Source organism: Eubalaena glacialis, chromosome 13, assembly GCF_028564815.1.
Source record: "Eubalaena glacialis isolate mEubGla1 chromosome 13, mEubGla1.1.hap2.+ XY, whole genome shotgun sequence".
Taxonomy (NCBI): domain Eukaryota; kingdom Metazoa; phylum Chordata; class Mammalia; order Artiodactyla; family Balaenidae; genus Eubalaena; species Eubalaena glacialis.
The window spans coordinates 16,057,731-16,077,214 of record NC_083728.1 but is presented as its reverse complement, the minus strand read 5'-3'; the positions used below and the strand labels follow the sequence as shown (position 1 = coordinate 16,077,214).

The 19,484-nt window shown below is 41.4% G+C and overlaps 1 protein-coding gene across 1 annotated transcript in view; it reads left to right on the top strand.

The window, feature by feature from the left end:
• Positions 1 to 4,115: 4,115 nt before the first annotated feature.
• Positions 4,116 to 19,484, top strand: part of STK4 (serine/threonine kinase 4) — a 95,228-nt gene continuing 79,859 nt past the window's right edge. The window contains exons 1-4 of the mRNA XM_061208462.1: positions 4,116 to 4,246; positions 9,817 to 9,897; positions 15,950 to 16,078; positions 18,426 to 18,540. Of these exons, the coding sequence (XP_061064445.1) occupies positions 4,212 to 4,246; positions 9,817 to 9,897; positions 15,950 to 16,078; positions 18,426 to 18,540 (360 nt within the window). The 5' untranslated portion in view covers positions 4,116 to 4,211. The remainder of the gene's footprint in view (positions 4,247 to 9,816; positions 9,898 to 15,949; positions 16,079 to 18,425; positions 18,541 to 19,484) is intronic.

Sequence of the window (19,484 nt, the reverse complement as noted above, 5' to 3'; positions counted from 1 at the left end):
GCTTGTTGCTACCTGTGCATATTAAGCTGTTTCTTTTGCTTCTTTACCTTTGCTTATGCTCTCCTCTTCCTGGAATTCTTTTCCAAACACTTTTTTCTCTTCCCTAATCCTGACTCAACCGATAATCAACTCAGACATCATCTCCTCCATAATCTCCCTCCTCTGCTCTTATTGCTCCCGGATTTTATTCCTAATTTAGCTCTTATTCTGTGATTGTCAGTGTCGATGAAAATTAATCAATAGTCAATCTGTGAAAGAAGTGGAAAATTTTATTTGAGCCAAGTTTGAGGATTGTAACCTGGGAACAGCACCTCAGCTCTGAGAACTGTCCCCCCATTAGAAGTCAAGGCACAGTTATATAAGTTTTTTGAGACAGAGGGCAAGTGTCATCGTGACCCCCTACAAGATCAAGAAGGAATGTTATCTTTCAAGAAGTTGTCTTGATGCTAGGAGAATGTTGCTCTTTATGGTTGAGCAGGTATTTCTGCTGATGGGGAGGTTTGGTTGATGCATAGTGCAGATCCACAGTGCTCAGCAGAGGGGAGAGAGGAGGCCAAAGGGCAGAGAAAAATTTTTATGTTCAAATTTTTGTCTTGCCATAAAATATGAATTTTATTTCACATCAGTTTACAGTTTTTCTCAGACTGTGAGGTCTTTATTTATTTATTTTTTAATTTTATTTATTTTTTTTGACTGTGAGGTCTTTAAAGGCAGGAAATAGGTCTTCTTTATTTTTCTCTCCCCAGACCTAATAGGATCTGGCACCCAACATGCACTTATAAAGGTTTGTTGACAAAAACCTGGTCTCTGCCATCAGGTATTTAGTTATACAATTGACCCCTGAACAAGGAAGGAGTTAGGGACAACCAACTCCTGCAGAACTGAAAATCCGTGTGTAACTTCACTTGGCCCTCCTTGTCCAAGGTTCTGCATCCTTGGATTCAACCAACCTTGTGTTGTGTAATACTGTAGTACGTGTATATATATATTTTTGGCTGCATTGGGTCTCCATTGCTGCACGCAGGCTTTCTCTAGTTGTGGCGAGCAAGGGCTACTCTTCGTTGCGGTGCGCAGGCTTCTCATTGAGGTGGCTTCTCTTGTTGCAGAGCGCAGGCTGTAGGCGTGCAGGCTTCAGTAGTTGTGGCTCGTGGGCCCTAGAGCACAGGCTCAGTAGTTGTGGTGCACGGGCTTAATTGCTCCGTGGCACGTGGGATCTTCCCAGACCAGGGCTCGAACCCGTGTCCCCTGCGTTGGGAGGTGGATTCTTAACCACTGTGCCTCCAGGGAAGCCCTGTGGTACATATATATTTTTAAAAATCCGCATGGACCCATGCAGCTCAAACCCATGTTGTTCAAGGGTCAACTGTAATTATTTGTGTAAACGCATAACCCAACCAGACCTTAAACATTCTGAGGGTTGGGTGGCTGTTCCATCCGAATCCCCTCAGCCCAGCATAGGCCCCATACAAGAGCAAAGAAGGAACACTTAGTGTGGTGGGAAAACCGGATCACACACACACTGGTTATCTACTAAACAACCTCCATTTTTACTTCCAGTCTGAATTTTGCCTGAGATTCTCCTGGCCCAGAAAATGGATCAAGATTTCTGTAAACCAATCACAATAATCTCATTCTTTTGCCAGTGATTGGGCAAGGGGTGAGCATGTGACCCTGATCTAGCCGATGAGATAGGAGGATGTGTGCTGGGTGCTTATGGGAAAGTTTTCCTTCCCTGATAAGAGAGAGACACAGGACTTCAAAACAGCCTTTTTTGCTCTTTTTCTGTTGCTTTAAGGACATGGTACCTGGAGGTGTGGCAGCCATTTTGCAATTGTGAGTCAATAAGCCCAAGTATGAAAAGCCAACATGCTGAATCAGGCCAGAGAGGAAAGATGAAATCGACGTGCTTGTGCCCCTGAATCAACCCTAGAACTGCTGACTTCTGGACTTCTTAGTTATAAACAAGATATGCTGTATGGTCAGGCCACTCAAGATGGCTGTTCTCTTGCTCTCTGTACATCCCCTGCCGGACCAGGGCCTGCTGCACCTACACCCTACTCACATGACTGACCTTCCTCCGTACTTGTCCTAGGCCCTAGCTAATCATAGCTTATCAAAGGGGTGGTGAGGGGCATGCCCCTCTGCTGGTTTCCCTAGTAACTAATGAGCCCACCTGATATCAATTCCCCTATAACTGGTAATCCCCCCCACCCCCCAGCAAAGACTGCCACTATGTCCTGCCTGCCGTGAGCTGCACATGGTGGGGTGTCACTCCAGGACCTTGCTTCAGGCATGTAAGCTCCCCCATCCATCAAACCATTGATGTCTCTGTTGCTGATTCCAGACTCTTTCTTCGGTCTTGAAGCTGGGCAAGCACAGGCCTTGTAGGCCTGTGGGGTGCAGCCCAACAAATGCCACTGTGCCTTAAACCACCATTTATATTGTTCTTTCTTTTTCAGTTGCTTGAAGCTGAATATATTCTAAGTGGTATACCAGACAAGTATACCTGAGGCAAGTTGTATTTTCCCCAAATGGCTGAAACAGTACTTCCAGTTCTCCATGCTCTTCCAAAACCTTGCCACTCCCGTATCAAGAGATGGAATCGTATGTCCACTCTCCTTGAAACTGGGTGGGTCTTTGGGGGCCCCTTCAACAGTGGAAATGACATTATGTACCTTCCAAAGGTATGACATTGAAAGGCATTACAGCTACCTCCTGGCTCTTTCCAGAAATATACTTTAGAACCCAGCCTTTATTCTGTGAGGAGGCTCAAGAAAAATGGAGTTGGCCCCCCCATCCCCGATCACCAAGTGGGCTTGTCAGCCATGTGAGTGAGCCATTTTGGACAGGGATTCATCCAAATGCTGACTGCCGCTGACTGACACCATGGAGCAGAGGAATTATGGGTATAATTCTTACTTCATAGGGTTTTTTGAGGCTTAAGTGGTAGCTTAGAATTGTGCCTGGCACATAGTAGATTCTCAGTAAATGTTTTCCTCCTGTCAGGAGAATGGCTCCATTACTCCGCTTTTAACATATGGGGTCCCATACCTGGGTGACCCTGAAAGGTGGTTGCTCAGGTGTTAGGTTTTGTAGATGGCATATCTTTGAGAAAAGCAGGACAATTAAAAACAGTGAGAGGCTGTTTTGGGTAACTTTCTCTATGAGTAAATTAGGTGGAATCTTCCACTTTCTTAAACACTTGCTGATGGTGGTGGCAACTGAGGATTTATGAACTTCCACAGCTGTAACTGGATCTCTGAGTGGAGAGGAAGCTCTGTCTCTCATGCCCAACCAGAGGGTCCAAGTGGTTTTCCAGTTTGGTGGTGCAGGTTCTGGAATCAGATCCATCTGGATTTAAATCCCCAAACCTATACTTTTAGCTATGGGAGCTTCACCTCTCTGGCCTTACGAGAATAATAGTATTACCTAACTTACAGGGTTGTTAAGAACATTAAATGAGTTAATAGGAGTAGAGTACCTCAAACGTGATAAGCAGTGTCAAATAATTAATAGGTAAGATTGGAGATAACGTTACAGGCTTGATATAAGGATTAAATGAGATAATATATGAAAGCAAGTACATGGTAAGAGCTTAATAAACATTAGCTATTTTTATGTCCTCAAACTGACTGAAAGGTAAGGCTCTTAAGAGGATGCGGCAATTTGCAGGCTGATGCTCTGTGACATCCAATGAGAAGTTATGCACGTTCCAGCCTCCACCTGGAACAAGAATTCAACCAGGAAGGAACGGTAGGAAACCACAAATACCTCCCGCATAGAACTTGGCTGGTTAAGAATCCACAATTCTTATCAAGCCGGTGCTTCGCAAGACGCCTCAGTATCTCCGTCTGGGAAATGAGGGGCCGGGCCCGAGGCACAGATGGGTTCTTGGTCTCGAGACCGAGTGTCTTGGGCGAACAATGTCGCAAGAGACAAGGACGCCGTCCAGAGCTTGATTGAGGAGGACTCCCCCGGGAGGAGGCTCCAGTGCTCCGTAGTTCCGGGTCCGCGCCTCGGCGCTCCACGTGACTCGGGTCCACACCACGTGGTCCAGGCCCGGACCTCGCGGCCCCGCCCCGCTCCCGCCCCGCGCGCCGCTTCCGGTAGGGGCGGAAAGCGGAAGTGTGGGAGGGTCTGCGGGGCGGGATCCTGGAGGTCCCGGGGGAGGATGGAGCAGTGAGCGGGTCTGGGCGGCTGCCGGCAGCGCCATGGAGACGGTGCAGCTCAGGAACCCGCCGCGCCGGTGAGGGGCTGCTGGCCAAGAGGAAGGGGGTGGAGAGGGAGGGAAAGGCGGGAACTGGCGGAGGGGAGACACTGGTGTGCGAGCCCCCGGAGGGGACGGACCTGCGGGGCGATCCGGCTGATGGGGCACCTACTGAATGAGGGACCTCTGGCTGGTGGGGGTCCGGTCGAGGGGGATAAACGTGGGGCTGGTTAGAGAGATCGCTTGCTGGGGGGGGACATACTGGCGGAAGTGGGAGACAGGTGGGGGGAGCAGCTGCTGAGGGACGTGGGGACAAGTTAGGGAGAGCACCTGCCGAGGGCGGGGGCCACTGGGTGAGGACTGTCCTAGAAGGGACCCACTGAGGTAGGGAGCATGCTGAAGCCGGATGAGAACCTACGAGGGGTCTGGCTAAGGGATGGGTCGGGAACTAGCAGAGAGGAGAGCTGGGCAGACTTTCTAAGGGAGGGAGTCCCACCCAAGGGGTGCAGTGGGGAGGATCTGCTGAGGGGAAAAGCCTTGCGCCTGAGGCTGAAGATGTGCCAAGGCAGGTGGACGGTCTGGCAAGGGAGGCTTCGTGGAGGACAGCATGTAAGATGATTTTGGTAGTGTCCCCACTCTAGATGATGGCACCTTTCATCCCTGATATCCAGGGTCCTCCAAATTTTCCTCATATCCAACACTGGGAGGTAGAGAGGGAAATAAGAGACCATTTTCAGGATGGGCACATTGAGGCCCAGAAGAGTTGAGACACAGTCGTGTATGTTGACTTCTTTGCTCTAGGTCTGGGTCACTGGACGTGGCCAGACTGTGCCCTTTTCAGGTCTGTATTGTTTTATATCAGCTCCAAATCCTACTGCGCCCTGGAAATTGTTTTAAGTCAAGATCTGGGGGGTGGCTGATCCTGGAAAGTCTAATCCCCTGAGTTGGTTGCACTTGTATCAGTGATTTGCTCTGTGGACACCACGGTCTTCTCTCACTCTGCCACATCTGGAGAAAAATCGAGAGTAGAGACTGAGGTGCCAGTGCAGTTCGCTTCAGTTTCACAGAGACCTCTGACTTCCTGCAGCAGAATGAGCTCTAAAGTAGGAAGTGTTCAGTGTGTGGGAATTCGGGGCAGTGGAGAGGTGAAGGGAAGGGATCGACAGCCTGGGCTGCGCCCTTGGCTTTGTTTGAAAGGCACAAACATTGCAGAAGGCAAATAGCTGGTTGGGATGGACTCAGCTCACCCTACTGTAGTGTGCTGAGTCTGAAATAAAATCATTATTGCACTCATCTAGCACTTACTGGGTGCCAGACACTATTCTCAGTGCTTTCCATGTCTCTTGTTGAACCATATGAATTTGCTGATATTTGACCATTTTTGATCTGTAAAAATAGAAGTTTCATATGGTTCAACTTATCGTTGACTCATCTGACCCTCACAACAATCCCATCACCTGTATCTCTATTTTACAGGTGATGAAACTGAGGCCCAGAGAGGTTAGTGATCAGCCAAAAGTCCCACAGTTACTAAGTGACAGAGCTGAGATTTCTTTTTAAATTAATTAATTAATTAATTAATTTTTGGCTGAGTTGGGTCTTTGTTGCTGTGCACTGGCTTTCTCTAGTTGCGGCGAGCGGGGGCTACTCTTTGTTGTGGTGTGCGGGCTTTTCGTTGCGGTAGCTTCTCTTGTTGTGGAGCACGGCCTCTAGGCGCACGGGCTTCAGTAGTTGTGGCACGCGGGCTTCAGTAGTTGTGGCACTCAGGCTCTAGAGCGCAGGCTCAGTAGTTGTGGCGCACGGGCTTAGTTGCTCCATGGCATGTGGGATCTTCCCGCACCAGGGCTCGAACCCGTGTCCCCTGCATTGGCAGGCGGATTCTTAACCACTGCGCCACCAGGGAAACCCCAGAGCTGGGATTTTAATCCAAGCAGTCTGGTCCAGAGTCCATGCTCTTGGTTGCCTCACTCTGATGCCTTTCTGGAAGTATCCCTGTTTCACAGGGCCTTGTGTATGTTAGCAGATATATGCTATAGCACCATAGATCCAATTATAAATGGACACTGGTTATAAATCCTTCTGAAGCGTGTTCGTTCTTTCCCTGAGGCCCTGGTTTAATTGAAAAGAGAATTAGGAATCTGCGTTTTGTTTCTGCTTTTTGCCTTGTGCTGTATAATCTTGGGCAAAAGAGTAAAACCTTTTTGGTTTTTGACGCACTCATTTCCTGGACCTTTTGGATTTTAAAATTTTTATTGAATGTGCAAGAGAAAAGCATTGCAGGGCTGAATTCTTTTTTTTTTTTTCTCTTTTTCAAATTATGTATAATTTTTAATCAACATACAGGAGTACAACTCCTCTCATGAAGAGGGCAAGTACTCTGTAACACCTATAAGGTTGCTCCAAGCTTTTCTAACCTTACAGTGTGATTCTCAACCATCTTCAAGATCACTGAGATTAAGTGGAGTATTAGTAAACACTTGCTGGTCAGTATATCCAAAAAAATTGTCCAGGAGGGCTGAATACTTGAATGACTGGTGCTTTCCTGCTCACCATAGCTAGTGAACTGCTGGACTTGCAGCCAATTAACTTTATTATCATTTGTAACAGTTCCTTAGGCCTGCTGTGTCAGTTTCACAGACTGGGCGACTTAAACAACAGAAATTTATTACCTCACAGTTCTGGAGGCTAGAAGTCGGAGATCAAGCCATCAGCAGGGTTGTTTCTGTTGAGACCTCTCTTCACATGGTATTCCCTCTGTACCTGTCTGTGTCCTTATCTCTTATGAGGACACCAGTCATGTTGGATTAGGGCCCACCCACATGACCTCATTTTTACCTTAATTACCTCTTTAAAGGCCCTATCTCTAAATACAGTCACATTCTGAGGTACTGGGGGTTAGGACTTTAACATGAATTTGAGGGGGTTGGGAGAGGGAAACACATTAATTTTATTTTCATTAAAAAATCTCATCCATTTATCTTATATGTTTGTTGTAACCCATAACAACTTCTGTGTGGAAAGAGGGATAGGTATATATAAATAAAATGGACCTTACAAGAGTTCTAAGGTGGGAGAAAGAGGTTTGGGAATTAGCCAAACCGGTGAGTAACTCCTTCATAAACACCCTTATTTGTGTTTTGAAAGATACAGGTGTCTTTTCAGAGATTCAGATGGCATGTGTTTCCAACAAGGGAAAGCAGTCTCAATGCAGGAAGTGCTCTCTGTGTTCTTGAGTTTGACATTTGTGTGTGACTAAGTGAATGACGATAGATTAAAGTTGACGGTTTATGTAGGAGTTTATGATTTTAAAAAGTGAGTTGCCATTAGATACAAATAGTGTGGTGGAATGTGTAGAGTACATTTCTGGGATGCTGGCCGTCCATGTGGCCACCTGACTTAGGAGCGGAGCATCCCCCTGTGTTGGATCCATGGAGGCTGTGTTGGCGAGGCCTGTTGAGTTATGAGCAAGCAGTGAAACTACCTAGGACCTGGGGAAGTACAGCTGAGAGGGCTGAATCATCAGAGTTGGGCTGTTTGGTTATAATGCTTCTTCCATGAAGACTCATGTAAAAAATAGCATTGAGTCCCTTATCAAAAGATTTTCCATAGAAATCTTATTTGTCAATAACACAGTAATACTTTTTCAGGGTGAAATTCTTTTTAGTTTTGAAACCTCACAAAGATTGCTGAGAAAGGTTTATGATTCTCATCATTGCATTCATTAATCCATTTAACAAATGTTCTTATTGACCACCTCTGGGTTCAGGCACCAGAGATAAAAAGATCCCTTAAGACTGGACCCAAACCAAACAAAAACCCCACTTAGATTGTTTTAAAGAAGTATCTGAGCACTCATATAAAGTTTGTCTGTCACAGTATTATCAGAGGCCTGCAGCTGTCTCTCATGGCAGTGGCCGTTTCCTTTGTTATGCTGTGTTCTCTGTAATAGTTGAAATAGTGAGTTTTGCTTTTTGTAAACCACGAAGTCACCACTTCAAAGGAACACATTTGATCTTCCTTTATATGAACTGTTTATAAAACTGTAATTATACTTGAGAAATGAGGTATTGTCCATTGTTTAAACAGTTATAAATTCAATGCTTCACCTCCCCTCCCCCGGGTTATGAGATGTTCATTCTAATTTCTGAGTTCATAGAAATTTCACTTCTGACATTGAAGAGGAGTTTCACTTCAGTCCTTCTTGTTTTGAAACTGGGAATTTTTGTGATGTCATTGGAATTTAATTCTTCGGACCTTTTGATTTTCAAAGGTCGGTGTGGTCATGTGTGTTAATTTTCAAGTTATGGCAGTTACTGACTTGGAGCAGTTCTCCATTTCTCTAGTCTTTGACATTTGTAAAATCCTGTTAAGATTGTCTTTTTGAGATCAGCGTTTATTGGTGGATACACTTGATGTGTTCAGGTGTGTGGGTTTTTTTTTTTTTTTTTTTTCTCTTTTTTGGCTTCTTTCATGGTTTTGCCACTTTATCTAGGAAGGTGCACATTTATGTGTATGTGTGTGTATGTGTATTTTTTTTGTTCAAGTCTTTTCTTGTAAAAATTGGTATTGTCCAGCTAGTTTAAACATTTTTCTTTACAAAGAAATTTTCAGTGGACTACTTCCATATTTCACCATTTCCTGAGCTCTCCTTTCTTTGTTGTCCTTTGTAGTTTCAGGAAACCATTGTGTAGAACCCACACACGCAAATAGTCCTTAGCAAACTCCTCCTTTAAGCCTGTTAATAATTTTCAGAGGTCTCAGTTTTTTTTTTTTAAACCCTACTCTCAATTTAACCTCCCATGTTTGTCATAGTCAGAAAAATCCAAATTATCTGGAAGTTGTGAGCAGCACCTATCTTTGATTTCGGGGAATAGTCAGGTATACAACTGCCCATCAGAGAGTCTTGGTGAGACTATTTGAAACTCCCAGCTGCCTGGTTATTTTTTACTTTTGGTCACGTCTGAGTGTATACTCTCCACTTTCTGTTTCTGTGATACCTACAGAATTCATGTGTTTCGACAGAAGTACCAAAGTCTTGCTAATGGAGAGCAAGACTCTTCTATGTCTTCCTTGGCCTCTAGTCTAAGACCATGTTTCAGTTCATAGCTAAGCTTGCATTAAACATCTTTTCTGAACAGAGAGTTATGCCATCTTAATTCATGGAATCTCAAGATTTAAATGGATTCTGAAGGTTATAGCTAATGCCTAAATCCACTCTATAACATTTCAGCCACATGAGGACTCATTTTCTGTTTAGATGCTCCAGTGATGGGAATCTAGGGACTTCTTAAGGCAGTCTAAACCATTTCGTAACAACTCTTGTTGTTAGAAAATTCTTACTCCTTTGGAACTGAAGTCAGCCTCTTGGTAGCTCTTCACCCTCTGGTCCTGATTCTGCTGTTCCGGGTGACCAAGGACATGTGTAACATGTCCATAGACCAGCCCTTCAGCTTCCCTTAGAGGTCTCTTAGCTTGCCTTTATTGTCATTTACCAGTGAAGACTTTGTAAAGAAATTCCTAAGATGCTAATTGTAAAATAAATAATGCATTTTGTATTCTAGTTGCTAGCAAGTAAAATGTATTTTATGTTTCAATTTCTTCATCCACAGGCAGCTGAAAAAGTTAGATGAAGATAGTTTAACTAAACAACCAGAAGAAGTGTTTGATGTCTTAGAGAAACTTGGAGAAGGGTGAGTACACAGAAAATGTAGGTGGATGAGTAGGTCCCAGTCTTTCTCCTGCCCCAACACCAGAAGGATGTGAACCTTTCTCGTGGCAATAATTTGGAAAACTAAGGAAAAGAAAGGGGAATGTTGCATATCACCACTGCTCTGGGTAGTGTAGGAGGTAAATTTAATGCTTGAAATGCCCTTTCCCTCTTCCCCCAATCAGTTCTATAGACAGATTTAGTGATTCCTGGTCTTTTCAACACCATGGACATCTATTGTTTTCTCTCTTGTAAAATCTGTGGTTTGCATGATTTTATCTATTTAACAGATAACACTAATTAGTTTTTACTTCATTTAAAATTTTTTTATTAATCAGACATATTTTAATTTTCTGTTCATAGCTTCTGAGAGATATGCAATAACTTGTTTCATGAAAAAAACAATGGAGGGACTTCCCTGGCAGTCCAGTGGTTAAGGCTCCACACTTCCACTGCAGGGGGCACGATTTCCATCCCTGGTCAGGGAACTAAGATCCTGCATGCCACGTGGAGCAGCAAAAAAAACAAACAAACAAACAAAATAATGGAATTCAGCATTTTATCAATTGTTAATGCAGCTTTGGGAAATACAGTAAATAAGTCAAGGACTGTCACTACCTTTACATCTTTCCTAAGAGATCCAGAATTACAGATTGGGAACCAGAGGACTTCTTGAAACACAGATTGTGAATGAGTTTATAAAATACTGGTGAAATGATATTTGGTAATAGATAGTGGCCGTCATTGGCTTTCCTGATACAATAAAGGTTATATCATAAGTTTTTATACTTTTACATATATTGATACTTTTAATCTTTGTATGTTTATTTCTTTTTCTTAAGGACCAAGACATTAAAATATTAGAGACACCCTTTCTTAAGTTTTTGTTGTTCATTTTTGAATAGGTAATCAAGTCACATGATTCAGAATTTAAAAAGTGTAAAAGTGTTACAATGAAAAAAATTTGCCTCCTGTCTCTATCTCTCAGCCACCCAGAAGCAACCAGTATAGCAGTTTTTTATGTGTTCTTCAGAGGTAGTTTATGCATATATAAGCAAATAAACGTGTGGGTGTGTGTTTGTGTAATTTTGTAAAATCTCTTGGGAGTACTTCTGGTTCAAGAGAAGACCTGAAATGTTAACTTATAAAAATGTCAAATTAATGTCTGTTCTCTAAAATCAGCTTTTATATGTCATTAGATTATTTTGGAGTTTAGTGTTATTTATGCCTAATATAGATATGCAATGTTAAACCCAATCCTGGATTACATGGAATAGGTTTTCATGGATTACCTCCTTGTGAAAAACATTAGTCATCATCTTTTTGTAAGTTGGAAAAATACTCTTTGGAATCAAGCAAGAAATCAAGCAGAGAAGGGAAGTAAAAGATGACACCAGCTGCGCTGCTAAAAGACAAGTACACGATGAATCTGAAACCACAATTTGACTTGGCATTGTTAAAGGTATGGGGGGGAAAAACCCAGTCCTTCTATGTCTCTTGCCTGCCATTTTCGGCTCTAACTTGATATCCTTGGTATTTCCTCAAGGCAGTGAGTCAAAGGCCCTTAATCTAACCATGCTCACAGGTTATACTTAGAATAAGATCAAGAGTGGTAGGCATAGTTGACTATGTATGTAACTAACTTGTTTCTTTCATTTTTAATGAAAGTATATTACAGTTGTAAGAACACAGACTCTGAAGTTAGACATATCTGGGTTAAAACTTGCTCTACTGTTTATTAGTCATAATAAACAAGTGAGCTCGAGCAAATTGCTGAATATTTTGAAACTTGGCAAGCCTCAACTATAAAGTGGGGATATTTGCATCTCCCTCATAGGGTTATGTTGAGTGTTTCATGAGATGGGACTGAAGTACTTAGTACAGTGCTTGTCACCTAATAAGACCTCGTTAAATGGCAACTATTATTATTTTATTTTTAAATATATCAATTGAAGCATTTTTTCAGATCTTATCATGACAAAGTTAAGTCTTAAGTCTTAAAGTATATTTAGGTGTTCTTGAAGGGAGCTCTGTTTGGGTTGTTTGGTTGTGAGGAATGTCAAAAGAATACTGTAGACAGAGAGTGATCAGGAATGTAAAATAAGGAGAAATAAGCTAATTACGATTATTTTAAATTATGTTTTAGATCTATGGATGTCTTCATTAAGGACCTTGGAAATTTCCCTGTAAAGACATCACCAGAGAGAAAACAATTAAAACTTCAGATCTTCCCATGTTATCATCATATTGTTTTTTTAAATGATACCACAAGTGCTTGGATTTCTGTCATCCCGACTGAACGAGCCTGAACAAGCTTCATTTAATGAGCAAAATCCCAAAGGAAAACCCAAACTGTGCTTCCTTCCTAAACACAAATGGCCATGCCATCCCTAAATAGTTCTGGAAAATGAATGGATTGTGAGCTCTCACTGACATGGGCTTTGTGAAATGAGCTCTGGCTAGAAGATTGTATCGGATTCCCAAGGCTGCAGCTATTCTGCATTTTGAGGAAATCATGTGGATCTGTGGCAGAGCAGAGCCAAAGCTCCAGACCAGGATGGATGGATAGCACTTGGAAAGTGTTTTGAATTAGATCCTAGCGCCTTTTTGTTTTCTCTTATACTTAAAGTTTTACACATTGACTCATTTAAGTTTTTAATCATAGGATAATAACAAAAACATCTTGCCCATGGTTTCATAGCTAGTGAGTGGTATTAAGACTTATGCCTGGTTAATTTGGCCTCAAATACTGTATAATTTCTATGTTTCTGCATTGACCCTTGCCTTGCATAGCTTGTGTGAAGCACCTCCATCCCCACCATCTTTGTTCTCTGCCAGTTAAAATTCATTGAATCACTGTAGTTTTTGTTGTAGGGAATTAGGTCTTAAGGGACTTGCCTATAAGGGAGCATGACTGCTGAAGCCTTCTAAATCCTCTGTACTGTAAGTGTGATCTGTGGAGTCATGAATCTTAATTGTTCCTATGAGCTCTTGGAGTTTTCTTGGCTGTCAAGATAGCATAGTGAGGTGTGGAGGGTGTTCTGGTCAAGACTGCTGAGTAAGTGCACGTAGGAACCTCTCCTTTCCATTTCAAATATATAAGAATAATAAATGAAAATTATTTTTTTAAATATAAGGATACATAGCCAGCTATAGACCAGGGATAGAAAAGATAGCTGTCGTAGTAAGAGGAGAGTAAAGCATGCCTTGTCCTTGTCGGGAGATTGTAGATGGGCTTCCTGTATGAAGTTGTGGTATCATTTGCCTGTGGCCTGGGGAAAAAGCAGAGGGACTGGTCTGACTATAGGAACTGGGCCTGGACTGTATTCAGGTATGGTGTCTTGAGGGGCGAAAACCCTAAATCCTAGTGCAAGACCTGGTTTAAATTGTACAGCCTAGATGACTGAGCTGGGGGAACCATGAAACCATCCTGACATCATGAAACACTCATGACAGTGAGCACTCTGTAGAGAAGAATCATTCAAAATAAAAGGAAACCCATACAAGGAAATCCAGTGCCGTGAGATAATCAACAGACCTAACAAGTGGGAGAACTGCCACCCAAGGAGATAGAAATAATGGAGCCATCTGAAACAGGATTTAACGTTTGTTTACGATTTTCAAGAAGGTAAAAGGAGGGAATAACATCCTTAAAAGGAGAACACGAGATTATTAACATGAACAACCCCATGAAAAAGAAAAAGTTGGGAATCTTGACAATGAAAACTACAATAATTGAAGTTCTAGAGCCCAATAAATTGGATAAACAGTCAACTAGACAAGCTGAAGAGAGAATTTGTGAATTGAAAGCTAGAAGTGAGACTGATCACAGAATGCAGGACAAAAATGTACTGTTGGAAACTAGGAAGACAGCATGGATTGAGGAGGTCCAGTATAGGTCCAATAGGAACTCTAGAAGGAGATTAGAAGTTATAGAGAGGAAATAAAGAGATAATACTAAGAATTTTCCAGACTTGAATAAAGCCTTCAGATTGAAGAAGCTTATGAAGTGCCAAATAAATCGACTTCTAGTTATAGTAAAATTACAGAATGTTAAGGATAAAGAGAAATCTGAAAAGCTACAGAAAGAGAGATTACCCATGAAAAATGATAACCTGATGACAACTGACTTCTTTACAGCAATAGAAGATGAAAAACTACAGTAAAAGATCTGAGGGAAACTATTGTCAAAGAAGAATTCTATATCCAGAAAAACTCGTTCCAGAGTGAGGGTGAAATAAAGACCTTTTCACATGTATGGGACCTAGGATATCAAGAATTAACTTTGGATGAAGTTACAGAATACCCAACTAACAGTGGCTAACCAATAAGAGCATTTAATAACTAAGTAGCAAAAAATCTGGGGGTGAAAGATTCCAGAATGGCTAACTGGCTTGATAATGGTTTAGCGTTTGTGTAATTCTCATAGTCTCAAGATGGCCATGTTAGTTTCAAGCATCATGCCTCACGTGACAGTAACCAAAGCAGGAAAGGAAGTGGCAGGTGAAAATGGGCCACCTTGTTTGCTTCTCTCTTACCAGGGAGGAAAGTTTTTCCTAGAGACCCTTCAGAAGAATTCCCCTTAAATTTCATTGGCTGGAACTAGGTCATATGCTTACTACTAGTTCAGTCACTGGCAGAAGGGGATAGAAATCCTGCAACTGGCTTGGACCACCGTGCTTTATCCCCAGGGACCAAGCATTTGCCACCCTCACAAATCAGGGGGTTATCGTATCAAGGAAGAAGGGTCAGTGGTTGGATCTTCCACACATGGTCAGCAGTTGCCTTTCCCTGGCCAAAAAAAAAAAGTTTTAGGCAACATTTAAGTATCATTATACTAGTTTTGCCAATATAAGGGATTCTGATGGAATGGAAATTTTTTGTGTGTGCTCTACATAGATTTTTTTAAAAAGTTTTCTGTGACTTTCACATTGAAACAATCCTTGAGCATCATTTTGTTAGAGCACTCAGCTACTTTGATGTATTAGGTGGCACTGTTATGATCTTTTTTTTCACTAAGACAGTATGAAGAAATAGGTGTGTTTGGGAAATATGAAAGACAATTTACTCATTATTTCACTGACAGCCATCCAGAATTTCAGTGAAAATATAATCTATGCAAGATGATGATGATATCTCATTTAACCATCACAATTGTCTTGTAGTAGTATTGTTGTCATTTTACAGGTGAGAAAATTGAGGCACATGGTTAATAATATGTCTGTAAAAGAGAGCTGATATGTAGTGGTGGTAGGACTCCAATCCTGGGTCTTTAGATTCTAAATCTACTGTTCTTTTAGCCCCCAAATTGAATAGCTACATAACCTTTTATTTATCTTGATAATAAACTCGTAAGGGAAGATGGAGCAAAAGGCAAAAAGAATTTGTATGTGCTCTGTTCACCTGATACCAGCATTTAAGAGGCTTACATTTTTAGTTTCCTTAATGTTTTAAGTATTATTGCAAGTAAGAGGAGAAAGGACTAAAAGACCTCATGGTACTAGAATGAGTGCAAGAAAACCAAGACCCCCATTTTTGTACCCCAGTACAGATGTGGAAAGAATCTAGGCTTTGTATTCTGACAGACCTGGATTCATATCCTGGACTGACCGCTTATTTATCACTTATGTGACCTTGGGCAAGTCATGTAACCTCTCTGAGCCTTTTCACATTTGCCTGTAAAACAGGGATGATGACCCCTTCATGACCCCCTTTTTTGTAAGGATGAACCTCAGATGATGCAATTTCTAGCAGATCAGACATGGTAGCTACTCTAATTATCACTGTTATTTCCTACTAATACGTTCAGTAAAATTTAAATGTGAAGTTTTTAAGATGCCATTTTGTGGTAAGTTCTCTTAAGGACAATTTTTCCCTGAAGTAATTTAGCTATCTCAGTTTTGCAAGTGTAGCTAAGTATATATGTCTTGGGCATGTAGGAATATAAATTAGAATGGTGAGTTGCTTGTGTTTTACCACTTTTTGTCTCTTGGCTTGCTTTGACTTTGTAAATGTTCTCCTTCCCCCAATTACAGGTCCTATGGCAGCGTGTACAAAGCTATTCATAAAGAGACAGGTCAGATTGTTGCTATTAAGCAAGTTCCTGTGGAGTCAGACCTGCAGGAGATAATCAAAGAAATCTCTATAATGCAGCAATGTGACAGGTAAAGTCATCTGGTGTTATTTTGGAGATAACATGGTTTCGAATATGGTGTGATAATTTAGTTTGACGCCTAGAATTGCATTTACTTAGATATTTTGCAAACGGAAGAGTTTAGTGGAATCACTATGAATGTTCTTTTCAGAAAAAAAATGATGAAAAAGTTTCTGTGTTGCAGCAGCTAAACTTTCAGAGTTTCTATTTTTGCATTGTTTTGTTTTGTTTTGTTTCAGTTTAGCCCTTTTCAAAACTAGGAAGAAGAGGCAAAGAGGCAGAAGGTGGTGCTGGCTAGCCTTTTTTTTTTTTTTTTTTGATAATGATCTCTCTTACTTCCTATTGAGAAAACATTTCTACAGAGACAGCTAAGAAGAGATAATTCAAATGGTTTTCGCTCCAGAAACCTTAGAATAGCAAATGGACCTATAAAAAGAGAATACTTATTTATGTATTACTGTTCTGTTCCTTCCTTCACGATTTTAAGAAATGATTCCAGCTGAGAGTAGTTAAGTATTTTATTTTTGAGGAACTAAGATTTGTCAAATGCTGCAAGCAGGAAGTCAGGCCAGCAGGCAACCGCAGAAAAGCACGTGGTTTGCCCTGAAGCTCCATGACAACATGGGAGGTCACTGTGGTGGAGCAGGCTTCCTCAGTTTAGATTGGTGAGAAACACAAACTGAAGGGCAGTGGCAACTCTGGGGAGTTGAACGGAGGATGAGAAAGTCTTGCACCTTGAGGCTGCCTTCATCCTTCTGAAGCTCTTTTGGTCCGCAGATCAACTCAGTACCTCCTGTTTGTAAAGCTTGTACCTTAAGGCAGGTGGGGCTACCTGCTAGGCATTTTGCCCAGGAGCCCTTAAGTCTTGTAGACTTGTGAATGCAATCACTTCTCTTCTCCCTCCCTCCCTTTCTTTTTTTCTTTATACTTTTGTGGTTACTCTGTACTGGCTAAAACCCTCCTATTTCTTGATTGGAGGGACCAGAGTAAGGTAGCAGTTTTTCTTTGCCTCTTGCATAAGATACATTACAGGAGCTCTTTCCAGTGGGCAAATTGGAACTTTGCCACTTTTGATAGACTGTGCAAGAGCTGTGTTCCAAACAGGGTGTGCAAATGTCTCTAATTAAAGATGAGGGATTTCAAAGAGCCTACTCTGTGCTAAGAAATACAGAGAGATACAGGGCAGAGTGCTGGTCCTCTTAGAGTTTATAGACTTTAATCGGACAGGCCAGGCTTATAGATGTACAGGAGAATCTAGTCGACAATACAAGATTGTATAGGACATACTCTGGCAGTGAGTACCTGACAGTAATTGCCTTGTAGAGGCATTAAATACTATAGAAATTCAGGGAAGGGAGAGCAGGTGTGGTGATCTGTATCTTAAGAGGTTTATTCATCCATTTCTTCATTAATATTCATTTTGTGTATGTGTGTATTTTTTTTCCTGCTGTCCTTGTCATTGGCATGTTTCCCAAGGATGAAGGGGCGTTTGAAATTTTGAGAGTTAATGCAGCTGAGTTGGTTTTAGCGTCTTCCCTTACTATGTTACGCAATATTATTTAGCCCTGATAATGATTTAACTAAAGCTGGTAGCTTCAGAGGACAAATTATTTCATTTTAAAGGGATTTTAACTTTTTTCTGAAGTCTGTCTTCAAGACCCAAACTTTCAGGTCTGATTCTGAATATTTTCCCTTTACAATAGATTGTAGTGTGATTTTATTTTTTTCCTTGTTACAAAGTGTATGTGACTTCTTGGAAAAATGCAAATAAAAAAAGAAAGGAAACCACTTTTCTCTTTGGAGAGAGAATCGTTGTTAAATACTACTTGGTATACATATCCTTCCATATCTCTTTTTGGAGTTTCACCATGCTTGCTATTATGTAACCTGCATTTTTGTTTGTTTGTTTTTTGGTAAACAGAATATCGTCTCATATTATCAAGTATTCTTCTATAACATTTTCCAGGGATTCATGGTTGTTCCATTAAACGGATATATCATTATCTCTTAAAGAAGCTCCCTAATGTCAGACATTTAGATGGTATCTAAATTTTCACTTTTATAGACAGTACTGTGATGTTACCTATTTCTTTTTGAATATCTGTAATTCTTTTCTTAGGATGAATTGCAGAGTTACAAATGCTGGGTTGAGGGACCCACACAATTTTTGCACTACTATTATTGCGCTCCAGAAATCAGTACTATTTTACATTCTCATCAAGAGGGTGCGTGTTTTAACCTTAAATATGAATAATTGATCTTTTGAGCTGAGAAATTAATTTTCATGTATTTAACAGCATGAATTAATAGGGATGTTTGAAGGCTGTTCCACTAACTTGTATTGTCTCTCTCTCTAGCCCTCACGTAGTCAAATATTATGGCAGTTATTTTAAGAACACAGACTTGTGGATTGTGATGGAGTACTGTGGGGCTGGTTCTGTGTCTGATATCATTCGCTTACGAAATAAAACGGTAAGTTTACCTTCTGGAATGGTAGGTATTTCCCCCCTTCCATGGCTCTTTCCCCCTCTGCTTTTTGACGTCGCTTAAATGTGGCAGTTTTGATACCAACCAACCCAGTCCAGTGAAGTGCTTTGCTTATTTCTAACTGGGGACAAAAATGACTGTCAAATCTTGGTTAAGCAATGAGATCTGAGTGTTTAAATTTGGTTGGGTTTTCTCCTTCTACCCAGCGTGTTCACAGATTAGCTTCCACTAAGTCCTCCTAATCAGAGGAAACTCTCTGTGAAAGATGATTTGCTGTTACTGTGATTGCTGAGAGAAAAGCTAGGAGTCATGGATTCTAATTTGGGTTCAGTTGCTTAAACTCTTTGTTTATTCATTCAGTAAGTACTTCTAGAACACTGGTCTAGGCCTTCAGGATCCAGTAGTAAATAAGACAAGGACCATGCTCTCGTGGTAGTGCATTTTCTAGTAGGGCAACAAAAAGCAAATTAATGGTAACCAGAGAATAAATACCAGATAGAGAGAACTGCTGTGAAGACAGGGAGTGACAATAAAGTGATAGTGAGTGCTTGGTGGGCTACTTGCGAGGAGATGGTTGAGAAACGTTTAAATGTCACTTGGGGAGGCGAAATTTAAAGTAAAACGTGAATGACAAGAAGGAGCCATGAGTTCTAAAAGAACATTCTAGGTAGAATGAATTTGGCATGTTTGAGTGCTGGAGAGAAGGCCACTAGACGACTAGAGAGGAATAGGTAAGGGGGAAGCTGTAGGAGGTGAGGTGAGGCAGGGGGGCAGGGCTAGATTATGTTGTGTATTATTGGCCGTGATAATAAGTTTGATTTTTTTCCATGTACAATAGGAAACCGTTGCTGGGTTCTAAGCAAGTGAGTGAGCCATCTGATATAAAAGATATATATATATAAAAGATAACCTCTATAAACAACAAGGTC